At 36.2% G+C, this 27206-nt stretch overlaps 1 protein-coding gene across 1 annotated transcript in view; it reads right to left on the reverse strand.

Annotated features, from left to right (window-relative positions):
- LOC141437656 (cell adhesion molecule Dscam2-like) overlaps positions 1-22941 on the reverse strand; it is a 222385-nt gene extending 199444 nt beyond the window's left edge. Inside the window, exons 1-2 of the mRNA XM_074101109.1 lie at positions 22857-22941; positions 4255-4352 (exon numbers count right to left, since the gene is read on the reverse strand). Coding sequence (XP_073957210.1) covers positions 4255-4300 — 46 coding nt within the window. The 5' untranslated portion in view covers positions 4301-4352; positions 22857-22941. The remainder of the gene's footprint in view (positions 1-4254; positions 4353-22856) is intronic.
- Between the last annotated feature and the right edge of the window lie 4265 nt (positions 22942-27206).

Raw genomic sequence — 27206 nt, forward strand, 5'->3', positions numbered from 1 at the left:
TATACTGAATCGCTAAATTTGACACTGAAGCGACTCAATTCCCACTCAAGTTAAGCGTCATGGTACGAAAACCGCTTGAAGTGAGTGAATGAAAATGTCTGTATCGCTGTCGCTGAACCGTGCTTGAACTGAATCGCAAAAGTAACGTCGTGGTACGAAATAGTGATGCAGTTCAGTTTAGAGCCTAAACTGAATCGTATTAAGGGAGCATGGTAGGCCCCCTGTGCCGGTGACACGTATTTGTGATTGCTGTGGGCTATGTGCTATGCCTAGCGTAAGAGCTTTGTGGATCACATTCGGCTCCGGCAACGTTCCGCTAAGCCCTTACGCTATGCCAGCCTTTAGGAAGTATGAATTATTTTGACACGATATGCGTGTCACTGGCATGGGATTAAGAACTAAAAAGTCACAAATGTTGTGTCACTGGCACCGGAATGTATTACGTCTGTGAGACGTATACGTGTCACTGGCATAGAAGTGACTGCTGTGGGATATGCGTAGGCATAGCGTAAGAGCTTAGTGGATCATCCCTGTATTTTTATTATTATTATTTTGTATTTTTTTTCTTTAATTGTATAATATAGTTTTTAAGTATTTTATTTGTAATTATATTATTATGAAAAAATGTCTTTCTGCCAAGTTTCTTGCGGCGCATTCTTCTTGGCAATGATGGTCTTTCCGAAAGCGCTGGTAGTTTAAAAAATGACGTGTAAAATTGCCCATTGCGGCCTATTTACTGAATAAATCATTTGAATTTGAATTTGAATTTGATCGATGCCGGGGCCGAACATGTTAAGGCTCTTGTAGCAGTAACTAGTGAGATAAGTTGGTGGTCTACAGTTCGTTTCTTGCGGAATTTTGCTTGCAACCAGCGCCAGTATTTCCGCATCGGTACAACTTAGGGGTCTACAAAAAAACGAGTTTACCCTTTTCTCAAATGGCCAGCAACGCCTCCTTACTTAATCTTATGTTACGGGTACCGTCAGGTAACCCACCTACTTGTTTCTCCCCTATCGTATAAAAATAACGCTAAATACAAAATGCACGCTCCCATGACACGCTTCTAGAAAACCACAATCCTAGTGGACAGTGACAGCTATTCCTCATGCAATACAAGATAGCCTATGAAATCTATTGATGGCTAGCGTTAGGTACACTCAACAACCACCCTAGACTAAAAAAAAATGTCTCGCGTATTAACTGAAAAATTAACAAGTTAATGAAGTTACGGTGAGTTCGTTCGTTAAACGTTTTCGACGAAAGCTGGGATTACGCGCACCCCGTTGTCAATGTTCGTTTAATTAAAATGCTTAGCTTAAAACTGAAACAAGCTCTAGGATTTACGTTATTTTTATAGCATTATAGCTTTTAAATAGGACTTTTCCTGCTTAAGCTTTCTGATTTGTTTATTAATAAATAAATGTAAAACTTATTAAATGAGCACTATAATTTATAGAATTATCACTGGTCTCCTTTACCAAACTATACCTACCGCCGATCTAACGCCAAACAAAAAAATCTCCTCGAACTCATTTTTTGTGGACGGCATTTTGAAACATTACATGCCCTATGTAATTCTGTCAATTTAAACGGTTCTAATGATAACTAATGATGTTGAAAGTCATCCATTCATTTAGGCTACAGATAGCACCAAAGAAATGGTCATAAAAATGTACATGCGCTCGAAAAACAGAATCCTCTTTCGGGCAGTTGAATAAAAAGCTTTTATTAGTCCAACAAAGAACTTTGACCGTAAATTTTAAAATAAGTCATTCATCAAACAACTCCGCGCGAACCTATGTACTCCTGCATTTTCATTACAACTTGCTTGCCCCAAATTCAACCGTAAATCCTTACTTTTAGGTTAACTTTAGCTGGGCAAAATTTATGTTCATCTTACACGCAAAAACATTAGCATATAAACAAGAGACAACAAGTCTTTCGCGACGTTTAATGAAAGTGCCAACGAACTCATTACGGGTTCATAAAGGGGGTGCGAAGGGCGGGGGGTTAACTACGGCAGTTTAAGGGTTATCATTGGAGTTACGGGGGGAAATTGAAGGCGAAGTTACTGTTAATTGGGACTATTTGGGGTAACATTGGATAAAGAATGAGTTGTCAGAGCGACGAGTTGGGTATCAGCTGAATTGTTCAACCTGCGTCGCAAGATGTCGTCGTGGAACTCCTTACTGATGGACTTATACGCCAATCTTTTTTAATAATTAACAAAGTTTATATTTATATTTTATGTTGCAGTGCATGTAACTATACTCAGCGATACAAAATTTGGCCCACTCTACATACAAAATTACCTATTACTGCATACAACGAGGGCCAGATATTTTCCCGCTTAATAATTTATATTTATTTTAAAAGTGTATAACGTATTACTTTTTGTATATGTTTGCTTTATTATTCCAAACCACCTACTGAAATCTAGCCTTTACTTCTTTCTGTTGAAAAAGGTTGCATTGAAGAGATTGCTTGCAATGATAAAGCCGCCTGTTGCTTACTTTGTAATTTTCACACTGTGTACTTGTTTTTTGTATCGCTACTATTTGTGAAGTTCAATAAATCGTCACTACTTTAAAAAAAACTCGTATCTCAAAGTAAATAATTTTTCTGAGTGGACCTTATGAAATTACGTCAAGGTTCAATTTAGTTGACATATTGATTTTAGATAGATTTTTTCAAAGTAGTGACGAAATAGTCATCGTACTGTATAATATTGTTCAAATGTTTTTGTTAATTTCTTTGCAGTATCAAGAAAATTGTTAGTAACTTAGTCATAATAAAATGCCAACATTCTCCTTAGACTAAACAAAGACTAAAGAAAATAGTCGAGAAACTTGAAGGAATACTAAATACTTGATATTAATTTCATCGAAATTGAGTGTCTCATAAATAAAATAACCTAATTATTCAACTTGAAAATAATACTCTGGATTCTATATCAACTAAAAAATAAAGTCATTTTACGCAGCAAAAAAATACAGCTTTTTAGCTTATCGGAGGATCATGATACAAAATTTCGCGAGAAAACTTGCAAAACTTGCGAAGCAGGTTATAAATAAATATGTGAAGATCCCAATCTGCATTGTGTCCTTTAGGGAACTACGACCTTCTTATCGCTCCTCACCGAAATCTTTGATCATCTCAAATACTACTCTATATAGAAAGAAAGAATGAAGACATTTATTCACATTCACAAAACACACAAATACAACAAAATTAATAAGAAAATAAAACTATACTAAAAGTTATACGAATAGGAAACATGATTATTTTAAGTACATATCTTTCATCATGTTTCAGTAAGTACTCTGGGAGCGCTGTTTACACTGAAGAAGAGAGTTTTCAAAAATAGAATCGCTTTCCTAAAAAATATCACTTTCCGAGTTGTATTAGTTTTCACAGGAGGCACTAGAATCTCAGTACGTACCTGAAATTCCATATAAATTATCTCGGGAAAACTAATCAGTGCACGTTGCAATTAAAATAAAGCCAATTTTTTCGTCTCTAATACAAACAGCAAAGATATAGGTAGGTTCATCGATGCTCCGTCAATTAAAATGGAAATTGGGGTCGATGCAGGCACGGGCCAGCGCCAGCGAATAAAAATGAATTTATACAAGGATTTATACATGAAAATATGGAGACACTTTTGTTCTTCATAAAAACTGTGCTTACAGGTTTTTGTTTGCCATAATTAGCCTTTGGAGCTGACAATTTTGGTTTGCTTAGTTGTTTGTTTTTCTTTTTGTATTTTTATCGGCTAGATAAATAATGAAAAACAAATATTTTATTCATAATTGGATGGTTTTGAATCATTATCTGGTAGTAACTATGGTAACTCGCTGGACTTCGCCAAACGGGTTCCGTCACAGGCTTGATCTCGCAGGCGACCGAAGATAGACACTGGATTTGACACCAGTAGGTTCACTAGCCATATTTGTGGTTGACGCCTTATACCGCCGAAAGGCTGTGTGGGTGTCAGCATTTCGAGGTAACCACGCGGGAGCAGAGCAACCAAGCCAGTCGGCCCTTAGTCAACTTCCAGGACACGCGCTATATACGGTGCCCCGGCTCCCGCCTGGTTAGCTCCCCTTTGTAATGCCAACTCTTAAATAAACTAGATTTAGTCAAGTGTGTTAAATAATATTATCTACCCACTGCATTCAACATTTATATCCCAGTGATCAACCCAAAAAGTTATCCCCACGAGATGAAGAATCGAAGACTCGAATGACTTACCCATGGCAAACAGGATGAGAAGGGCGGAGACCACCCACGAGCACATGGTGACGTCACGGTCTGATCACATCGCTCAGCTCACATCGGACAGCGCGCATCTGCAATAAGATTAAAAATTATACATACACACTCATTCATAGTATTGATCACCATCGCATCTGCCGTAAGACGTCCACTATTGGGCATAAGCCTCCCTATAGACCTCCAGTTGGAACTGTGACGTTTTAACCAGGCCATCTGTCTATCTCGTTGGTGGATGTCCTAAGCCGCGCTTGCTGATCCGGGGATACACCAATTTGGCCACAATTTTCAAAGTCAAAGTCAAAATATCTTAATTCAATTTAGGCTATGACATGCACTTATGAATGTCAAGAAAACTACCACCGGTTCGGAAAAACCTCTGTTGAAAAGAATCCGGCAAGAAACTCAACGAGGTACCTATATATATTTTTTTAAACAGATTTACAATATTACTAAATGATATCTATACACTACAAGTATTTAACACAACTTTATTTTTAACACAGTAAGTTCGCTATTTGAAGGGATCGCTAATGCAAATCAAAAAAATCAAAATCAAATATTTATTCAGTAAATAGGCGCAATGGGCACTTTTACACGTCATTTTTTAAAACTACCAGCGCTTTCGGAAAGACCATCATTGCCAAGAAGAATGCGCCGCAAGAAACTTGGCAGAAAGTCATTTTTTCAACATAAAATAATTACAAATAATAAAATAATTACAAATATGCGGATAAAAAATGGATCGGAATCATTTACAAATATCCCTGTCAATGATTATAATCATTAACTTTATAATACGCCTTATATATTAATGTCTTCTTGACAATAGATCTGAATTTTGTATCCGTTTCATTGGTAATATTTTTTGGAATTTTATAATAAAAACGTTTTTTAATTTCCCAGAAACAACTTTTTGGTCAGCCAGTCTGTAAGATGGAACTTTAAGCTTCCTTGTGTTTATAGTAGCATTTGGCTTATCAACGTTAGTGGGAAAGTCTTCTTAACACACTTACATGATTATTTTAAAAACATAATTAGAGTCTCATTGTCAGAAAGTTTTAAAGATATTTTATACACAGGCAGTTTTTGTTTCAAAGTCAAGAGTAGCCAGGGCTGCTGCTGATGCTGCTGTACGATGATGTGATATATACTTCTAAACTTTAAAAATAAGTTCAAAAACTAAAACCCGATAATTTCCCTATGCACCTCATATCTCAGCTTGTGTTTCTTACTTAGTCACTTAAGCAGCGACGCTAGCGACATCTATGCCGTAAGCCCTCAAACTAACCGCTCACCCGGACAAGAGATATCGTTTCTAAATTTCGTTTCTTGTCGTTATAGTTCTTAAACCTTATTTTTACCAAATAAATCGTACTAAGGTCAACAACCTTTATAAATTATATTCGCCATCCAAACTCCGCGCTTCATCTCGCTTAAACATAAACCATTAACAAAACTCGGGGAAACTGGATTCTTAACATAAATTAGCCTTAGCAGAACTTGGATCATAACAGAGCAACGGCCCGGGCAACTGAATTAAAAAAACAATTAATCCTGAGGAATATAAATCTCCCTCGATAATAAATGGTGGCGACGAGTTTTTAAAGTACTAGGGGTTGATAAACCGTCGGAGCTCGCATCCGGGTATTGTGCCGCTCCGGGAAGACCCGTGGACGCGTCATGATAAATGATTTTGACGGCACGTTTCTTTTCGGTGCTCGTTTGAGCTGTGGAAGCAACTGGAAGCTTCGAATTGGTGGCGTTTTTGCAATACTTACTGTGTTTATTACGAAAAAGCAAATGGATATGGCTCTTTTGTAAACAAGGTTAGGAGTAGTGAATTATGATAAAAATTACGATAATACCAGACGTAAGTGTGTAAGTGATCAAGATTTTCTGAACAAACTAGTCGGTTATTCAGTGCAGAATCGTATTTTAATTACAGACGTTTAGTTTACATACCCTAGATGTCGCTAGTAGTTAGATATTAAAATACCACAAACGGGACTACTCGTGACCACGGCCAGTGTAATGTGGTCGAAACGTCGAGGTAAATATTACTCGTGTGTTTAGCCGTTAGCGTGATAAGTCCCGTTTGTGGTATTTTAATTATGAGTGAAAATCACGAAAGTTTTTAAAATTATAGTACATACATTATGTTTTGATACAAGAAATTACTTAGAATGCAATAACTTGGACGCGCAACCACAAAAAGTGTGAGGTGAAATATTGATTGGCTTTTCACTATCACGCCATTATTATCAGTTTAGGAATGTCATACAAAGATCACGATTTTCCGTCCGGTAAAGTCAGTTCTGAGTGCACACAATCTCAAAGTCACTCTCTATATCAAGGTATATATAACTTTCTTCTATCATTATTCCTTAGACATTAGTAAACGTCATTACACATCAATTTTATCGCGATATTTACTGCGATGGAAATCATTACAAACAACCACTAATGTCTCCATCAATAAAGCGGCGTCCAAAATGACTCCATTAAGTACGTTGTATGTCGATAAAGAGACTTCTAAAAGCTTCTATCCGACGTTTAAATTTTCAGAGGCCTTTTCTACAAAGTTGGACGCTCACACGGGAGGTTCCGTATTACCATTATCATTGTTAGGATCGGCAAAATATTATATCTGACTAACATGAAGATCTTTAAGATTATGTGTGTGCTTTCTGTACTGCGTACTATATTGTGTTGGTGTGCAATAAAGAGTAATTTTGTATTATATTATGTTTATTTAGTACCTAAGTAACAGAGCTACGTTTGCGCTTAAAACACACGTTTTCTTCGCGATAAAAGTAAGCTAGATCGATTACGAGTATTCACCATCGAAAACCTCCTCATATGAAATTTCATCGACATACTTCCGTGTCAGAGATACCCGAAATAAATATACAAGTATGTATTGCTAGTTTAGGGCATTATGTTGCTATAGCAGCTGTAAAGTGACACGTATGTACATACTCTGTTAAATTAAAAATGTTTACTGCAGGATCTTTTAGAGTTTACTCTCGGCATATTTTATCTCGACTTTTGTCGAAAGGGATCAAAACTAAAAACTACATTGACACAAACCTATGATACCTATCTAGAAAATTTATTGTTTGTCTAACATTTCATTTCCAGACCAAATTTAAACCAAGATTGCAATGAGTTTAATAGAAAAGTGTCGAGTTACTAATTAAAAGGATGTCAGAGGAGAGTATTTATTACTAGAATTTCATTCCCTAACTTCACTTATCTAATTTATACTTACTCTTTTAGAGCAACAATAACAAACGATACACATAATTTCAAACAATCATAGTTTTATTTCCAACCAGTGCCTCTCAAATACAAACCTTCCAAAACTCTCTCTCAAAACTCTCCTGAACAAATCAGCAATCCATGAAAGCACTCGATGATATCAAAACATTCAGCCGACATCACGGAAGCAAAACATCACAAATGATCGCGACGGAAGCTCCGACCCGGGCAAAGTAACTTAATTTTACTTCCTCTTTTATGACCGGGTAATTCATACCCCGCGATGATGTAATCCATACTTTAGTATCTCGTAAAGTGTTGATAAGTATTCGATGATTTTTGGACGTTTATGACTTTGTTTTGGGAGTTTGGTGTGATTAGGTGGAAAATGTATATGCACATTTTTAGAAATAAGATATATAGCCAGTTTTGTGATATAGACAGACATAGTAGAATAGGACGGATACGTCTCTGCCCGTGGGAGTCGTAAAAGGCGACTGAGGGCCTAATGTGAGAGTTGTCATGAGGGCTCTCTATTGCCAACTATTTATAGTATTTGATTCAGATGTAATAATTGCACCGCCTATTAAATCTAGACCTTACTTCTTTCTGCTGAAAAAGGTTGCCTGAAAGAGATTCTCTAAAGCGATAAAGCCACCTATTGCTCACTTTTTGTAATTTTTTCTCTGTGTACCTTGTTTTCTGTACCGCTTACTATTTCTGGTGTACCACAAAGAGTCATTGTTATTGTTGACACTCCTTTCTCTCGCTTTTTCTCTTTCTCTTTTTTCACATATCACATTTGTGTATATAGTCGGACCACTTGATTCCTGACCCACCATAGAACGTTCTCACAGTAAGTGTCATAATGAATAATTCCCTTATCAAGCAATGCGATGTCACTATGACTTCTTCTACGAAAAGGTTCCACAGTGATTCGACTGTACTTTATCTACTAGGTGATTCGGAAGACGAGTAGTACCAACCCTACCCCCTCAGTAACCGATGTGGATCGTTCACAATCATATTTATTTAACTTAAACCCCCAATTTTTCAAATACAGTGATCATGCCCTTAGTAAATAATTTAATACTTTTCGTTTTCAAACATTAAAATGAGTTTTTTTGTTGAAAATTCCATTTTTAATACAAGCTTTTTTTTCCGAGTGTACTTGCATTTTCATATATACTACAAGTACATTTCCCTACCAAATTTCAAGTCAATGCCTTTAACCGTTGAGGAGTTCCAAGTGGCCGGACCACCAAGATGTCACTTCCAGATTATTGTCACCAGAGATACATAAGTATGTCAAATTTCAAATCAATCCAACCACTGGAAGTAGGTCAAATACAACTTGCAAGATTTGACCCGCACATACGAGTACATACATAGGTAAAATAAAAGCTTGTAACTTGTAAGATCGTGAATACTGGTATGATATTGTAGGTACCCTGAACCAATTGAATTCAGTAGGGATGGTCCTGCTCATCTCCCAAATCACCCTGTATCTCCCTTGCCACTAACGCCACTTCGTCACCATCAGGCATCACCGTTATCAACCCCCACTTGGAGCTCGCTCATTCATAACTGCCCCGAAAAGGGTCCAGGTAATTCACTTAACAGGACAAAGGGCCGCACAAATCACTCGCGCATAGAATATTCTAGCTCTAATTAGTGGCCACACCAGGGTTGCCATTTGCTTAAGGATACCCCGAAATTGGAGTGAGTAATGATTAATTATGCTGCATAGTTTACGGATGGTTTTGCAGTGAGTGTTGCAGGATTTACTATTCTCACACGTATCAGATGTCAGATGTTAGATCTGAAAAAAAAAAGTTTTGCTAACAGTAACAAAAAAAATGTTGCTCATAACATAACTTGAGTGAGTACAAAACTAAGGCCTGCTAGTAGCTATGTTATGTGATGTCTTAAAGAATCAGTTTTGCAATATTAGCAATATTTTGGTTCCTAATTAGCCTAACCAGTTCAGCTATTTTTGAGGCAATGGGACCACGGTCAGCAGATAGTACAAAAATATATATATAAGTATTTACTACCATCCTGAGTTTTTTCACATTTTTCCATCCAACATTTTAGATATTTGATTTGGGACGCTTGATTTTAATGAGAATTTTCACATTGAATTTCTTATTTTTTATTTTACCACTTCGTTGGCGTGACTGATATGTATATCCACGCTAAATTACAGTTTGGCGATGGCGAAACTATAAGGGTTCCTAGTTGACTACGTAACCCTAAAAAAATATATTGAAGACCGCTTGGCCTCAGGCTACTTTAGGGCTCTATCAAAAACTAGGAATTGCAGCTTACGTCCACTTGCAGGCTTTTTAATCTATGTTTAAGTGGTCTTAAGTCCTGTCAGATCCATACAAGAACTGTCACTTTAAGCCTTAAATCCAGATTTAAAAAAGCCTACAAGACGTCCTAGGTCTTAAGATCTAAGAAAACCTAAGTTCATGTGTAGTTAAAATAACAAAACAGTTCGCTATACACACGAATCATATTTACCTCGACGTGAGTATGAGTGAAAATAACGAGAGCTAACATTATAAGACCTAAGTTTTCTCTGTTTTTTATAGTTTATTGATAAAGGTTAATGGTTTATTGTGATAAAATCGCGATTATGTGTTGAGATATATAACAATTCTTTATTGTTTGTAGATATTTTATTACATACTTACAAACAAACTTTAATTTCATTATATTGCTTCATATTTTTCACTATTCCTTCGGAGTAAAAGGCCTTAAAATTAATAAAGCTAAAATATTTATAATATTCCGTCTGCCCTTTCGAAAGCCTAGCTAAGTAGTTTCAAGGTAATTTTTGTACTTAGTCAATTTGTCTTAAAATGAGAGTTTAAATTTTACTTTCGGCATGAAAACCCTGGAGTAGACTGTGCTTTCCAATCTTTAGTTCCACACAGAAAATAGAAACAATATAACAAACTTCGCTTGTAAATAAAATTCAATAAATTATTTCACTCTCTATTATGTACCTACACTATTACTTGTATAAACGAACTTAAAGCAGCAAATGGACTAATATTTTTATTCAGAAAATAAATAACAGGGTAAATAAATAAAAGCTTGATCAATGCTGAAACGTTGGTTCATTGTGAAGTTCTCTAATGACTTTACATTCAATGAACGCTCCGAGACATGTTTAGAAAATGCTCAAGTTCAGACGTGTTTACTAATTTAAACCTGTATACGTAATGTGATAAAAATAAACACGTCTATTACAATAATATAAGCAACATTTTGTAAAATGTTATCATCAACATTTATCTTCCACCAAACCTAGTTTTTAACCAACTTCAAAAAAGGAGGAGGTTATCAATTTGTTACCTCAGAACTCCGTTATTTATGAACCGATTTGAAATTATTTTTTTGCGTTCGTCTAGGAATGTCTTCATTTAGGTCCCAAAGGCACCAAATCGGGATCTGATGATTGGATCTTAAGGGAATCGAGAGAGCTTTTCAAATGTTGTAGGAACACCTATAGAAAATTGGATATATTTAGTAGTAACTCGTGCATTTGCTCTTGAAAATCATCATTTGGTGAAGTGGAACTGATGATGAATACCACAGTTGACCATCGGAGTTACTACTCAATAACAAATATTACACGGGTTGAATTTTAATTACTTTGACACAGTTGCTAAGCAATTTATGCTCCTCGTAATGCATATGGTGAAATGGAATGGGTGGTGAAGCACCAGGACTCCTCAATAATGAACGCCTCTGCATCGAAAAAAGCAATCTTTTGTAAATGGTGACGAGCAGTTGATATTAAACTATTGACTCAGATTATTTACACTAAAAAGCGTGAAAAAAAAATTATAACAAAAAATTGAACCGACTTCAAAAAACCATGAAAATAATTTTCTACCAGTCTGAAGTCGGTCGGTGCCTCAGCACGAGCCAGCAGGAGTGATTGAAGCCCAATATATAGTGCGTAGGTGAGGTAGATGACTATAGGTCCACTTTTCACATAGGTTCACAATTTTTTTTTTACTTTTAATTTATTGAAGTACTCACATTAGTTTTAATTGACTTTTAGTACCTATGAATATTTATGAACCTCGAGGTCTTTATATTGTTTTTAGTTTATTTGTATACTCATTAGTGTATGACTGTATGTGTCCGTAAAATAAATAAATAATAATACCATTTGAGCTAGTAAAAAGGTGATTGCTTTGTTTGACAGTATTCTACGAATTTCATTTGGAATATTCAATTTTTCCAATTATCCAATTGAGGCCGTCTATTTTTTTAATGTTGTGTGAGTAACTCAATGTTTTTCAAATTTATGACATTTCAGAATATATTTTTTTTAATTTTTTTATTGTTTTTTATTTACTGTTATATAATTATTACATAAAATTATGTAGGTACTAATGATTTTTTTCACCTAATAAGAAGACCTTAAATATAATTGATTGATGCAGAGGACACTTTGCACTTTGCATTAGAATACAATGATGAATAGACGTATAAAAAGTGAACCTATCCCACAAAGGCATCTCTTCCAGTTAACCTTCGTATTATATATTGATAGAACATTAGAAACAAGAATAGACACGTATCTATTCTTGCTTCTTTTTTTATGGTGTACATCATTAAAAACCAAAACCTAAAATTATTAAGTATTTACTGTTGTAGCTGCAATGGAAAACTACTAAATTGTACTTAATCGCTTTTTGATGGTGGTTGGTTGTGATGGTGGGATTAACAGCTTAGCGACATTGGAAACTTCAAAAATGATCAAGGTTATCACTATCAAATACGTACTGAATAACACTTGAAGTCAAAACAGTATTTTACACATCAAAAAGCGACTGATTCACAACATGCTCCCTACACTCGCTCACTGCAATTTTTTTCTTCCCTTGCCAATCTCCCTGCGAAGCGTCGTCTATTTGTCCAGCTCACACCGCCAGCTGCAGCGCTACAAGTGTTTACTGGCTCTCGATAGGGTCTCAAATGGTTTGCCTGTATTGGGTTAGTTCGGTGTTATGCCTTGGCACGGCTGGGATCAATTATGCAGGTCAGTACGACGGTTAATAATGGAGGGATACTATTCGAGGAGACGTTTGGGCTCACTTCACGATGGAGCTATCTAATTGCTTTATATCTATGGTTGTATTGGAAAACTATACGATCATAAACAGTGGTAGCAGCAAGCACAAGCAGAAGATCGTGGATTCAAAATTCATGTGCATACTTACATTCGAAATTTACCACGACTACTTGCACAAACCTGCGAAGCAATGAGGGCTATCGTTTTTTGTCTTTCTAGATGGCGCCACTGTTGCGTGAGGTTTTTAAGTGTTGCTTTCAAAGTCTGTTATTACGGGCGTGTATTCAATGATGTGTCAAGTTTTCAATCCGGACTGGGTCCACATGGTAACTATGGCCCCAAGCCTATGCCCAGCAGTGGGACGTATACCGTAAGGTCGAGGTACTTTGGCCCGGAAGGGTAACTTTGACCCATGGGATTAACTACGAGTAGGTCCGGTTTGAGAATTGTCTCTTTGCCACGTGGTTGGTGTATGTTAATTGATCGATCACGTTTTTAGGGTTCCGGAGCCAAAATGGAAAAAACGGAACCCTTATAGTTTTGCCATGTCTGTCTGTCCGTCCGCGACTTTGTTCAGAGACTATCAATGCTAGAAAGCTGTAATTTTGCACGAATATGTATGTAAACTATGCCGACAAAATGGTAGAATAAAACTTAGAATAATTTTTTTTTAGTGTACCTCCCATAGAAGTAGTGGGGTGTTTTTTTTCTCATCCAACCTTGTAGTGTGGGGTATCGTTGGATAGGTATTTTAAAACGATTTTTCGATTCATTGATTTGTTTGCAAAATATTTAACTTTAAAGTGTAAATTGCTGCCTGTATTATTTTAGAAAGTTATTTTTAATGTAAATTTGACATATATACTATTTTAGTCTTAACCTATTATACCTAATAATTTAATTGTACTGTATATCTACACAGGGTTCATGTTCCTGGTCTTATAAAGTAATGTAAAATCTTATGTACCTACAACATGAAACGCAATAAACAAATGAATTATGAAATTTTCATTAAAATCGAGCCCCCCCCCCTTCTAAAATCTAAACCGGTGAGTGGAAAAATTTGAAAAAATTCAGAATGGTAGTAAGTATATCAAACTCTCAGGAAAACTATAATGGCTAAGTTTGCTTGAGAATTATTAGTAGTTTAAGGGGTTGTTTCACCGTCCATTGATTAGCGTTAACCGACGGTTAAATTTGATGCCGTCTCCGTCTATTTGAACAAAACAAATAGAGACGGCATCACACCTAACCGCCAGTTAACACTAATCAATGGACGGTGAAACAGCCCTAAGAGTAAATAGCAGCCTAAGGTATAAAATATACGAAAACTTGGAAGATTCCGTATCAAATACGAAATCCTTAGAAAAATATTACGTATTTTTTTCGTAATGGCTACGGAACCCTATTTTGGGCGTGTCCGACACGCTTTTGACCGGTTTTTATGTTTATATTTTACGTTTTATTTTATGTCTTTATGTGGTTATCACATGGTCCAAAGTAACTCTTGAATGGATCAAAATACCCTGACCACACGGTTCAGGCTGGGATGATGAGGACAATGGGATGAAACGTTACTATGCGGTGGTACATAATAATATCATTCTAATGCAACTTCAGGAAATTTCATGACGTATTTTTTGGGAATTCCCACTGTAATTTCAATTCGATTGCTAGACGTAACGGTTTAAGGCTTGTATGACATAAAATCAAAAGCTTTTAACAGACTAACAATTTATTACAACTCCGTGTGCCACAATCGTAAATCCCAACTATTTATACGCAGCGATTTCACCCATGTACGTTGTTATTCCTTACCTGATAAAATCAATTCCTTTTTACAACCGAATTCGACCTTAATGTCTATGTTAATCACAGTCGTATAATTCAGTTATAAATAACAATAATTTATCGACATTACCCATAAAGATTCCTATTTTTGTCGGTCGTTAATCCAGATCAATCCCTGTTACATGAGTATAAGGTTTAGAGTGAGTTGGTGCGATGTAATGAGGTTAGAACTTTGTTCGAGACACTCCGCAAGTTTGTTGAGTGACAGAGTTGGATCTATAACGCAGTTATAGAAGAACTTGTCTTTTGTTCAATCACTTGTACTTTTTTGGTAACAGGTTATTTGTGTACGCTTTGTTTTTTTTTGTAATATTAAGTTTAGCCAACAGAATGGTTGGAAAAGGAGAATAAGGTTAATTTTACACCAATTATTAAAGTTCACCTAAAAGTGTACGTAATTTAGAGTACACATAAGGTTTGTCGTAAAAGAAATACTCCTCTACTAGTCATTATTTTTTTATTGCCAATTATTTTTTATAAACAAACAAACATCGATCAAATGTGTAACAAAGCATTATCTCTTCATGCGTAAGTATACCACAAAAAAGATTTTATTTACGTTAGATAATTTATTTGTTTTATTTTAAATAATTTGTGTAATAATGTCAGGACTTAATGTAAAAGAGGGGTGTTATAAGTTTGACCCCTATATGTGTCTGTATGTCTGTCTGTGGCATCGTAGCTCTTAAACGGGTGGACCTATTTGAATGCGGGTTTTTAATTTGAAAGCAGGTTTTCTAGCGATGCTTCTTAGACATGTTGTATCAAAATCAGTTCAGCTGTTTTGAGATATTGAACTTTGAATTGACAAAGTCGAGGGTTTTCCAACTTTTTGTTGGTTAGGTTATTACGAGTATAACTAAATTTCCTTTGAAGATATTAGTATCCTGGGAAGGAAATAGGATATTTTATTGGTCTCAAAAAACTGCATAGTTCCCACGGGATAGCAATAAACAAATTGTACAGAGACAGAGTCGCAGGCAACAGCTAATGTCATTATAAATTCAAAATAGTAGTTGAGCTATCGTCACTAAAATTAAATTATAATTCAATCGCTTCGTAGCGTGCCTACGGAACCCGTAGACACTCTACGCCGTAGCTCGTAGCAGTCATTAGCCGTAGCAGCTTGAATAATAAGAACATGACAAAATTGAATCAGGGCCTAGCGCATTAATCATCGCGCTACACAATAACCGGTAATTTACCCAGAGGGAAATGTTTTTCAGAACAGAACTGTCGAAACATTGTGATTGACAACTTTGGAATTTGTTTATTTCGTCCACGGTAATTCAGATTATGTAAAAAAAAACAAATTCATTTTATTTAAAAAAGGGTCAAGTGTGAGTCGGGCTCATGCGCCGAGAGTTCCCTACAAATTAATAGGTATTTTAAGTTCCAGTTATAGCAGAGCCCCTATCTTAAGATTAATGTAAGCAGTGTGGGATCATTTTAGATGGCTCCTGACAAAAACAGCCAAAAAAACCATACTTTTTAAAGGTTGTACTAATAATTTTGTGGGTTATCGGTTCGATCGATTTCTATAGAATCACTTTTTTAATGTCTGTATGTTTTGATTGCGTTGATTTAGAAGTTTGTTTTTTTCACTGCTTCGTCAAGTAGAAAACCCACATTATTTTAGGCTTAGTATCTCCACGCGTTTCTGAGAAAACTAGATACTTTATTTCCAAATAAACATACTGTATTGATTTTAATGCTGGCTGATTTACCTAATGATTCCTTTACCCTCTCACATATTATTATTAGTTACTTCAAATGAACATACTCGTGAATTTAACAGAATGTTTTCAGTTCACGTGCATATTGACTGTGAGTTAGTGAAATGCCACGCGAAATTCAGCAATCTGTGTGAAGCCAGGGACGCAGGTTCCATGGCTATCTGATACAGCTGACGTACACGAAGACGTATTGCCGCGATACTGCGCTGGACGCGCGCCACGACTCATTTAAAAGTAAAAAGAGATAAAAAAATAAAATTGTGCTTAATACGACTTTAAAACATTAAAAAACAAACACTTTTTTGGGTAGATATTTTGAAATGTTTTATCTGAAAATGTTTTTTGATATATATATTTTTTTATTTATCTGATATTATGATGATATATTCTAAAACGATTTTCAAATTATAAAAAGTTTTCACAAAATGTTGATATAAAATTTTGGTTTATTGAGATTGTTCCCTGTATTAAAATTAATATCCACGAAAAATTACTGTGCCAACACCATTACACCTAAAAACAATAACAAAATCAGATATTATTACAAAATAGTCACCTTCTTTATTTCGTGCAATTTAAATGTTTAACGCAATTTCAAAAGTAACGTGCTCAGATATTTTATGAAATTACTCCATTTCGCGCTTTGGGAATAGCGCGAGCCGATTTGTCCCAAATCCGGCGCGTGTAGGGTTAAAAGTAAGCTCATTTACATATTTAATGCACGTCGGAGGCATCAAAGCTTCAATAAACAGCGTTCTTGCAGCATTTTTTCGTCATTACCATCTCAAAACGTATTGGTAAAAACATGCTTAGAGTAAAATTTTATGAAAGAGACAGTTGTAATGCTGGGTCAAATTTGATCAAAGTTGTTGCGGATTTTCCTTTACTTCTAGTATTGGTGGTAATCGCCAGGATAATAGGGAATAATATTTGATCCGATTAGTCAAAACTAATCCAAAACCGGTCTTTGTTATGCAACGTGTTAATTATTAAACTGAAATTCTCAGACACTTGAACTGTCTTTACTATTTTAAGCTAATTTAATACGTAAACATAAAAATACATTTTGGTTTCCAAAAAAATATATCAGCAATTTTTCTTCATATCTAATTCTATAAGTACAGTGACGTAATGAGAAGGTTGACCAGTTTTCAAAAAAAATCATTTACACGTTGCGAGACTTGCAAGGCACATGTTACCATTCTGAATGACATTATGACGGAAGATAATACTAGATCGAAAAAGAAGTAATTTGTACTTGTTTGTTGCGCTTAGCCGTTTTTTGAAGAAAATCAAAGACAAAGATTTATTTGTTCAAAACTAGTAGAAAAATGACCATTATCAAATTTTCCCTAAAATATTCAACTTCAATATAAGATATTTAATATTTGGCATGTTGAGTTTGTACAAAAAGTATGACTGTGTATTTTAACGCTAATACTTCGCCTTGTTCTTGAAATAAACCTCTCTATTTTCCTTATTTATGTTTTTATTGACTTACAAATGTTTATCTGTTCTTAGCGTGGGCAAATCAAAAGAATCTATTTAAGTTCTCAAAAACTGTGCGTTGGTAGAATATTTCATGCTTCTCGTCTATTACGTCACATCATTAGATTTCATACAACTATTCGGTATTTTAGAAAAAAATGTTTAAGGTTTTTGACAAGGGCATTCAAAACGGTTGTGGGCGTAAGGAAAAACCCATCATCATCAATATCATCATAACCATGGACGTGTGGGGCTCCCCCAATATGCGCCATTGCGTCCTGTCCTCGGCACAACGCATCCAGCCAGCAGCCAGCATTTTTCTTTAAAAGGTGTTAATGAAATAACTGAAAAGCTGAAATTAGTTTCTTCAGAATAGACAAAAGGATCGATAACAATCGTTCAAACAATAAAGGAGGAGTGCAATTAATCAATAATGAAAGTCCCTACACTGCATACATTTTGATTGAAAGTAGAAATCGCAAACACTGGATGTTTGTAGATTCACGGCCGTTTATAGCGTATAAATTTCAGTGGCATGGCGTCAGATATTTCCGTGACAAAGCCAAAGCAAAGATCGCTTCCATCTTTCACAAATCTTGTATCTCTTGTTGTCCTATTTTGTAAATATTGGGAAAGCCGGTGGGAATAGGGTTCTATGAACGCTTTGCCACTGATAAATTTAGACATACGTACAAACGTACTTGTAGTGTCTACTCTTGTGTTTGATATCCTATCAAAAGTTCAAAGGTTGAATAGAAGAGATCCCTCTAAGGGATAAGTTCGCCTTCGTACATCTTATTTTTCTGTGTTCTGTTATTTTAATGTGTTTTATGTAACAATAAAGAGTTTTACAATACAATACCTACAAACGTACAAGTAATCCTCGTATGAAAGTTCGATTCGCACTTGACCGGTTCTTTTACTATTCATTAGATGTATATTTTGTCTATACCAGGAAACCACAAATAAGTAGGTTCGATCACTCCAGCGATCATCTCTCAGCGTGCGACCGCATTAGCCGGTCCTCGGGGGTTCCTTAACTGCTAAGCTTGACAATTGACAGGCGCCCCGGGCCAATCATTGCTGACACAATCAAATGAACAAACTTTGAACATCCTTTACGAGTACTGACTTAACTCTATTGCTGCCAATTAATTTGAACCTGGAAGATGTTCATTATTAAACTGAAAACATAAGACACCCAAATCGTAATTTTCCATATTTTTCTTTAATGCATATATTAACAAATTACATATCTCAACTATTTCCAAAAATATTCATATGTTTTGCTAAGTCAGTAATTCTATTTCACTTTTAATTCTTATTGGTTGTGCTACGAGAGTTACTCTTACCTTCATATCAAATTTCAAGCAAGACAAACGGAAGTACCTCAGTAGTCCTATACGTATTTTGGTGACGCTAATTTCTACGGAATCTCCTTTACTAACCCGTGACGCAAAAACATGGGTGTCATAAGTTTGATCCGATGTCTATAAATACAGAAGAACAGACGACGGGAGGCTGTACTATGTTAAAAATTAAACACTATTAGCAGTTCTGACATCAATCTGAGGTAGAACAGTGTCGTTTATCGACAAGATGACCTCTAACAGCTTATTAAACTTATTGAAAGCAAGTTGTGTTAGGCACGTAAGGTTGAGAACTGATATTGAGGGTTCTCGAAACTGGTCCAAATTGACCGGATGTTGTCGGAAAACAATGTAATCCATAAATATTATAAATGCGAAAGTAACTCTTCTGTCTGTTTCTGTCTGTTACGCTTTCACGCCTAAACCGCTGAACCGATTTTTGATGAAATTTGGTACAGAGATAGAATAGACCTTGGGAAGAACATAGGCTATCATTTATCGCGAAAAAAAGGCTTTAAGGGGTTGAAATAGGGGATGAAAGTTAATATGGTGAAAGTTCGTCGCCGTCGAAGATAAACGGTGAAATTTGGTATTTAGGCCCTTCATAAGAAATAAATCGATATTTGTTTGAGATTTTTTGAAAATTCGACCTGTGAGGGATGAAAGTTTATATGGAAGATCGTCATTGTCGAATATAAATCGATGGTTCTTTATGAAACTTGACATTTGGGCACGTTATAAGAGATAAATAGATATTTTGTTCGCGCGTTTTTTAAAATTCTTCCTGTGCGGGGGTGAAATAGGGGATGAAACTTTTTTTTATTCGACTGGATGGCAAACGAGCAAGTGGGTCTCCTGATGGTAAGAGATCACTACCGCTCATAAACATCTGCAACACCAGGGTATTGCAGACTTTATATGGAAGATCGTCATTGTTGAAGATAAATCGATGGTTCTTTTGTGAAACTTGGCATTTGGACATTATAAGAAATAAATAGATATTTGTTCAAGCGTTTTTGAAATTTTACCGGCGAGGGCATGTTAGCAGAGGAGATTATGCAGTGCCCTTTAAACTCATAGCAAAATGTACGCAATGTGGGGTCATTATAGATGGCTTATTGACTTAGACAGTCAGACATGAAAAATTATGATTTTCAGATTTTTCTTATTTATTGTGCTATGTAAAAGCTGCCTTTATGCAAAAAAAAAATCCAAGTTTTAGGACAGCCGGAAGTGCTCTATAACTTCTTCTGTTAGGCGATTTGTATGGACACACATTTTAATGACTGTAGCTTTTGATTGCCTTGACTTAGAAGTTTCATTTTTTCACAGCTTTCGGGACTTTTGACCTGAGTTTAGGGTTTTAATCTCAATAATCTCAATTCGATACCGATACTCCGCGCGTTTACGAGATAGAAGATCTTGACAGACAGACGGACGGACGGTAAGCAAGGTGATCCTATAAGGGTTCCATTTTTCCTCTTGAGCTACGGAGCCTAAAAAACATTTTTTCCGGCGTTTTTCAATTTCGACCTATTTACCTACTTGAAAATATGGGGATGATAGTTTTTAAGGAAATTCCAAACAAATTACTATAAGTATGTTTATCGAAAATATGTGTCGCTATGCTTAGTAAAAATGCCTTAGTTAATTATAATCCTACAATAAAGACGTAAGGTGTCAAGAGTTCAGTATGAAGAATAATAATGAGTCCTTTTGTGTTGTAAGTGTATAATACACGTCATATTGCTAAAATGTGGCTACCCGCAAATATTTTTGTTTTACAAAAGAACATGGATGTATGGGATGGACGGAAGAACAAAAATAAATAGTTTATATTTATAGCAATGTATTAAAATAGGTTATTTTCAGTAACTGTGGAAGTTTCTATGTGCTTATTATTGGCAGAATAGTTATCCTAAATAATTAAATACTTTCCAAAGTTATTATTCCACGCGGACGAAGTCGCGGGCAAAAGCTAGTATCTGATATACCTATAAGCCAGATTTGTTGTATAAACCATTTTTGACATAAAGTATAGAGTTTTGAATAAATGAATGAAAGATTTATATGAAACACACAATGCAACCACATTTTTACAGAAATTACTTAATCTAAGTAAGGTAAGTATATTAATTCATATTACAGTGTTGACTGTGGTCTCAAAAAGGAGTCCACTCAGCATGTGTCGCCGCAGATAGTGCAATGACGCTGATTATCAGTGAATCCATATTATTATGACAATCACAAAACATAAACGTAAATATAACATGCAAGTGAGAAGCGAAATACAACAGAATGAGCAGTGTCTAAATAGCAGTATTGAATTGAGTTTTAGTTTTTATATATAAATAAATGTGTATGTGTATGTTTTCTCAACGACGCTTTAAGACTGGTCCGTAAAGTACGCTGCATTCAAACTAACTTCAACCATTATAATAATTTAGTGATTCCAAGTTGACTGACGGTACAATCAAATGCCCCACAAGATCACATTGCCTAGTATCCCAGAATGGCTTTGGAATTGGAAACAATAAGAATTCCTGTTGTCTGAGTGCACCAAAGGACGGAAGTCATATAAAAGAAATTGGAAACGCCGGTGATTTCGATGCAGTGAACATCTTGCTTCGCCGATCCAATCACTGGGGAAAATCAGTACCGGAATATCTCTTTAATGTACATATGGGAACCTGACTTGTGAATGAGAGGTATCAGAGGTTTAAAACCTTTATTGGCAAACGAATTAGATTAAATTAACAAATCGTAAGAATTATGTTAGAAAAACACACACTGTTCACTTCGTTCCGTTGTACGTCGTCAACTTCCATAATAATAATAGTGATAGCGTTGTCATAACTTCTCATTTGTACTTCACTTAATCTTGGTATTCAAAATTAAATGCATGCACATCAATGTGCAACAAAATGCACATCACCTTATCACGTTTAATTTAAGTACACTCATACTACACCACACTTTGCAATGATCTTATACGGTGAAGTTTTGCTGGTTGGTGAAATTATTCGTGCCCCCAATTGGCGTAGGTACGATGGCTGCATTAGTTCCAATTTTGATCTACGGATCTGAAATTTGTGGCAAATTACGATAAAATTTGCATTTAAGTAAGTATTTGTCACTGTAATTTCAGAAGTGCCAATGTTTGTATGTCAAGATTTTTCAAATTTAGGATAAATACTGTATCTCTAATAGACAATGAAGTTTAACGTCCATGTCCATTCAGTTTCGTAATGTGGTGATGAATTATAAAACCTAATTAGCAACGTTGTTCTTTTAAGCCCATCAATTGAATACAGCTTCAACAAGCAAATACTATGGAAAACACTGATAAAATCAAAAAACTATTAACAAAATTTCTCTCAGCTGCCTTAAAATTTAAATACTTATATACTCATTTTTGCACCAAACCCTCTGTGACAAACAACGTATTCACAAACCTGCGTATAAATAACACCAACTTTACGTGAGGATTTACAAAACGTTATTTATTGCTTTATCCTATTTCACTTCCTGTCGTTCCTCGCTTTTTTATAATCGTATTCTAAAAACATTCAGGATTAAAACAAAATAGACAATTTCAGATCAATCGTGATTAAATCTTGTATCACGTGGATGCACCCGCTCATGCCTTCTACCTTCTACAATTCATCACCTGAAAGCACGTGTCTACGAAAGCCGTCGTGGCCGCAATCGACTCACGGACCAGGCCACACAGCACAGCACTATCTTAACCACTATTAAATTACGTACCCGGTGTTTTTCACTGTTTCTTTCGCACAAGCGGTAGTTATGGTTTATGGGTGTGGGACGGAACGCGGCGCACGTCCGCGCGCGGCTGCACGCGAGCTGACTAAATCTGTGCCTCAAGAGCCAGGTCAGGTCAGGTGTTCGGGCGCGTCCACAATTGAATAAATTGTATGAATGTTTAATGCACAGCCTGTGATTTGGGGAGCTACGGTTATTTTTGTTGACTCTGATTGGTCCAGAGTTATGATTTTGACGTGCGTTGCAGACGTGCGATGCGGTAATGTTTTGGAAAAAGCAATGAAATAGCTTTTATGGACAGGTTCAATTCAGGTTATGTGACAGTGTTTAATGTTTCAAGTGTTGTCATTCAATGTTTGTTGCTGCACCGCGAATAATACAGTAGAGCGGATTTTAAAGAGATTTGGTACACAGTAGTACATAAATAGATCGCATTAACACTTAAAATAATTTAGGTACATCCGGATAGAGAAAAATACCAGCAGGTACGTTTGCGCAGTAATTTTTCTCTATCCGGATGTAAATTATTTTAAGTGTTAATGCGATCTATTTATGTACTACTGTGTACCAAATCTCTTTCAAATCCGCTCTACCGTATTATTCGCGGTGCAGCAACAAATATTGAATGACAACACTTGAAACATTGAACACTGACACATTTGTAATTAAAAAATAATAACCTAAAGTAAAGGTTTTTCTAGCAGAGCCGGTTAAGTCACAGCCGGTAAAGAGAGAGAGTATCATCACCATTATTATCAACCGAGGGATCACTGGACGTTTGGAGCAACTACTTACTATTTTTTGTCATTGATTAAATATACCGTAAACGGCATTCCAGTGTACTTATTTTTTCCTAAACAATAAGAATTTTGTATGGGTATCTCTATTTTTAAGTCTAAGAAATTGATGTGAATATAATTGATTGAAATAATCGTTGGAACAGTAAATAAATCATTTTTCTTTTTTTCTTCCCTTTCTTTTAATAATCCAATGTCGTCGGGCAATATGTTTTTTTTATAATTGGAAATTGACAAAAATATTGAACGAATACACTTATCTAAATTTGTCAAATTCTTGGACCTTTCTATAAAACGGTTAACTCTATCCATTATTTCAACTTAAATGATTGTATGAACAGTCAAAACATAAAAGAGTTCCTTCATTCTTCAACCGTAAAACAAACAGTCCCAAGCAACCCTACAGCCAATGTAAACACGGCTTTACCCAGCATCCCTCGCACACAGGCACGCACGCACACAAGCGCGCACCCTCATCCTTTCTTGATTTGTTACATTTGCGTAAGTGTGCGGCGCCTGTCCGTGTACGTGTAGCGACATCGTTTGTTGGTGTTAGTTCCCCTGAAAATGGCTGCCGCTTGGTTTACGCATGCGTGGAACCTGAACGTTTTTTTCTCTTTGTCATCTGTTTTCGGTTGCATTTTGTGTTTCAGTGCGTTGTGATAGGGCGTTGAGTCTACGGCGGTGGTAGATTGGGTTATGGTTCAAGACGCGGCGCGCTTTTGAAGTTGAGGCTTGAGGAAGGTAAAGGACACTCGGCGCGGGATCAGGCCGCTATTCATCTAGTCGGTAACCGCGGCAACGTGCACTTTCAGACCTGAAAATACAAGACTTAACACTTAACACTGACACTGACTTAGAACTGTACAGTAGCTTCCACTATTTTAACTCTTAAACTCACTCTTTGTCGGACCCTAACGTATTGCTCCTCTCCTCTCATCCACTCAAAAGTTGACTGGTAGAGATTCCTTAAAGGGATAAGTCCGCCTTTGTACAAGTATCTTAAAGTTTGTCAGTTGTATTTTGTTAATTTTCTTTTGTACAATAAAGAGTTTACATACAGACATACTTAAATGCTGAGAACAACTTTATACCTATTCATTATATTAAAGATCATCCATTTTGGACGGTTCGTTTCTGTTCCCATCTTTTTTAATTACTATTGACTTATTTATTCACAACTAGCTGTTTCCCGCGGCTCCACCCGCGTGGACTTCGTTTACCGCTATCCCGTGGGAACTATGCAATTTCCGGGATAAAAACTATCCTATGTCCTTTCCGGGAGTCATTCTGCCTGTGTACCGAATTTCATCTAAATCGGAACAGCAGATCTAGAGATTACCCCCTACAACCTCACAAACTTTACCTCTAGGTATAATTATACATTTAGTAAGCAGCGTACAAAACAGAGATATTTATACCTACATGAAGAATTTAAATTTTTTAACTTTGCTTATAAACACCCCCCCCCGATTTTTATGCCTCGTAGGCTCTCAGGTTGAGATTTTGAGATATTATCCCGATCCCGTGGCAATATCAGGATAAAAAGTAGCATAATGTATTATTTCAGACGTCCAGCCAGCGGTCTACATTACCTACATACCCAATTAAACCTCAATCGATCCAACTGACATACACACACATACTTACAAACTGTCTTATTTATGATATTGTAGGATAATAGGATATTCTGAGACAATTAAGCGAATATCTGTCCTCGACGCGTATCATACGCATTAACTATTCATCTCCGAGTAGTTACTAGTTATATCATAGCCGTAAATATACAAAGCAAATCATTCCATAACCCAGCAAATCCAATATTGTTTTATTTTGTTCAATCTCCAACCGTCAGAAACAAAATGCCAGTAATTTCATTGCCAAAAATATCCACCGTTGGACAAATATGGTATGCGGTTGTTTTAGTCGCTATGTGGTAGTACTAAAGTGGATTTTAGGAAGTGCTAGTGTTTGGTGGATGGAGGTGTTTGCGTGACATGAGCCGTCATCGAGAGCGGTGTCAGCTGGAGGGTAAGGGGGGACAAAGAGGATTTAGTTGAGTGTACGTTGGGATGACAATGTTGTGTTAGCTACAAATTGAGAGCTAGTCGTATGATAAAAAACCGGCCAAGAGCGTGTCGGACACGCCCGAAATAGGGTTCCGTAGCCATTACGAAAAAAATAAGTAATCATTTTCTAAGGATTTCGTATGGTATACGGAATCTTCTAAGTAAAGGTATATTTTATACCTTAGGCTGCTATTTACTCTTAAACGACTAATTTTCTCAAGAAAACTTAGCCGTTATAGTTTTTCTTAAAAGTTTGATATGCTTACTACCATCCTGAAATTTTTCAAAATTTCCCACCTACCGGTTTAGATTTTATAGGGGGGGGACGCTCGATTTTAATGAAAATTTGCACTTTACCCAACGATACCCCACACTATAGGGTTGGATGAGAAAAAAAATCGTCCCCACTTTACGTCTATGGGAGGTACACTAAAAAAATTTTTTTTAGATTTTTTTATTATACCATTTTGTCGGCATAGTTTACATATACATCCGTGCAAAATCACAGCTTTCTAGCATTGATAGTCCCTGAGCAAAGCCGCGGATGGATTGACAGACAGACAGACAGACAAACAGACAGACAGACATGGCGAAACTATAAGGGTTCCGTTTTTGCCATTTTGGCTCCGGAACCCTAAAAACGGCTAATTTAATGCTTCAAAAATGTTCTTCTAATTTCTTTACCTTAGGCACTGGTTCCACTACTGGCGAGTAACACGAAGAGAGTGTTCTTTAGTGTGACCAATTTCTCGCTCGGCAAACAAAAGGTGATAAAATCTTCATACTAAAAAACACTATTTTTGCCACTCACCGGCGGTAGGACTAGGTGCCTTACTATTATTTTAACAAAAAGTCTTTGAACCTAGACATCATGTTGATGCTAGACCATGTCACACATTAAATTGAAAAGCATACAAATTCGATAACTAGGTACTGACATTTAATCCCACTGAAAACATTCTACACCTTCTACTAATTTTATTTTGTTTTACAATCTCAGTTTATATATGTACGTCCTACTGCAAGGACACAGGTTCTTTTGTAAATAAATCACATTTTGATCAAAAAACAGATAGCTACTAAATTTCATAGCGGGATCTTAAGCTATTTATTACAGACCGTAATCTCGCGGCCACAGGAGCAAACAGTTGGTTCACTCCAAGACAGATGGCGCTGTGCGCAGGTGGACGATCCATCACTGCGGCTGCGGCTAACCAATTAGTGCTTGCGGTATGCCCCATGATCTAGTGATATAGGGGCATGGGTCTGCCATATAGGGGACACCTTGTTAAACTGATATTCTGAACAGAGGCCGTACTTTTTTTTGTGAATTCAAAAGGTTCCGCGTACCTTGAGGCCGTAGTGTCTATACGCGCGGACGCTTGCTATTGCATTAACTATTTTCTTCTGTGTAACGGTGTAAGATGGTGACAGAAAGGGATGGTGAATGTGATGGCAAGAGCCCGCGC

Source organism: Choristoneura fumiferana, chromosome 18 (assembly GCF_025370935.1).
Source record: "Choristoneura fumiferana chromosome 18, NRCan_CFum_1, whole genome shotgun sequence".
Classification (NCBI taxonomy): domain Eukaryota; kingdom Metazoa; phylum Arthropoda; class Insecta; order Lepidoptera; family Tortricidae; genus Choristoneura; species Choristoneura fumiferana.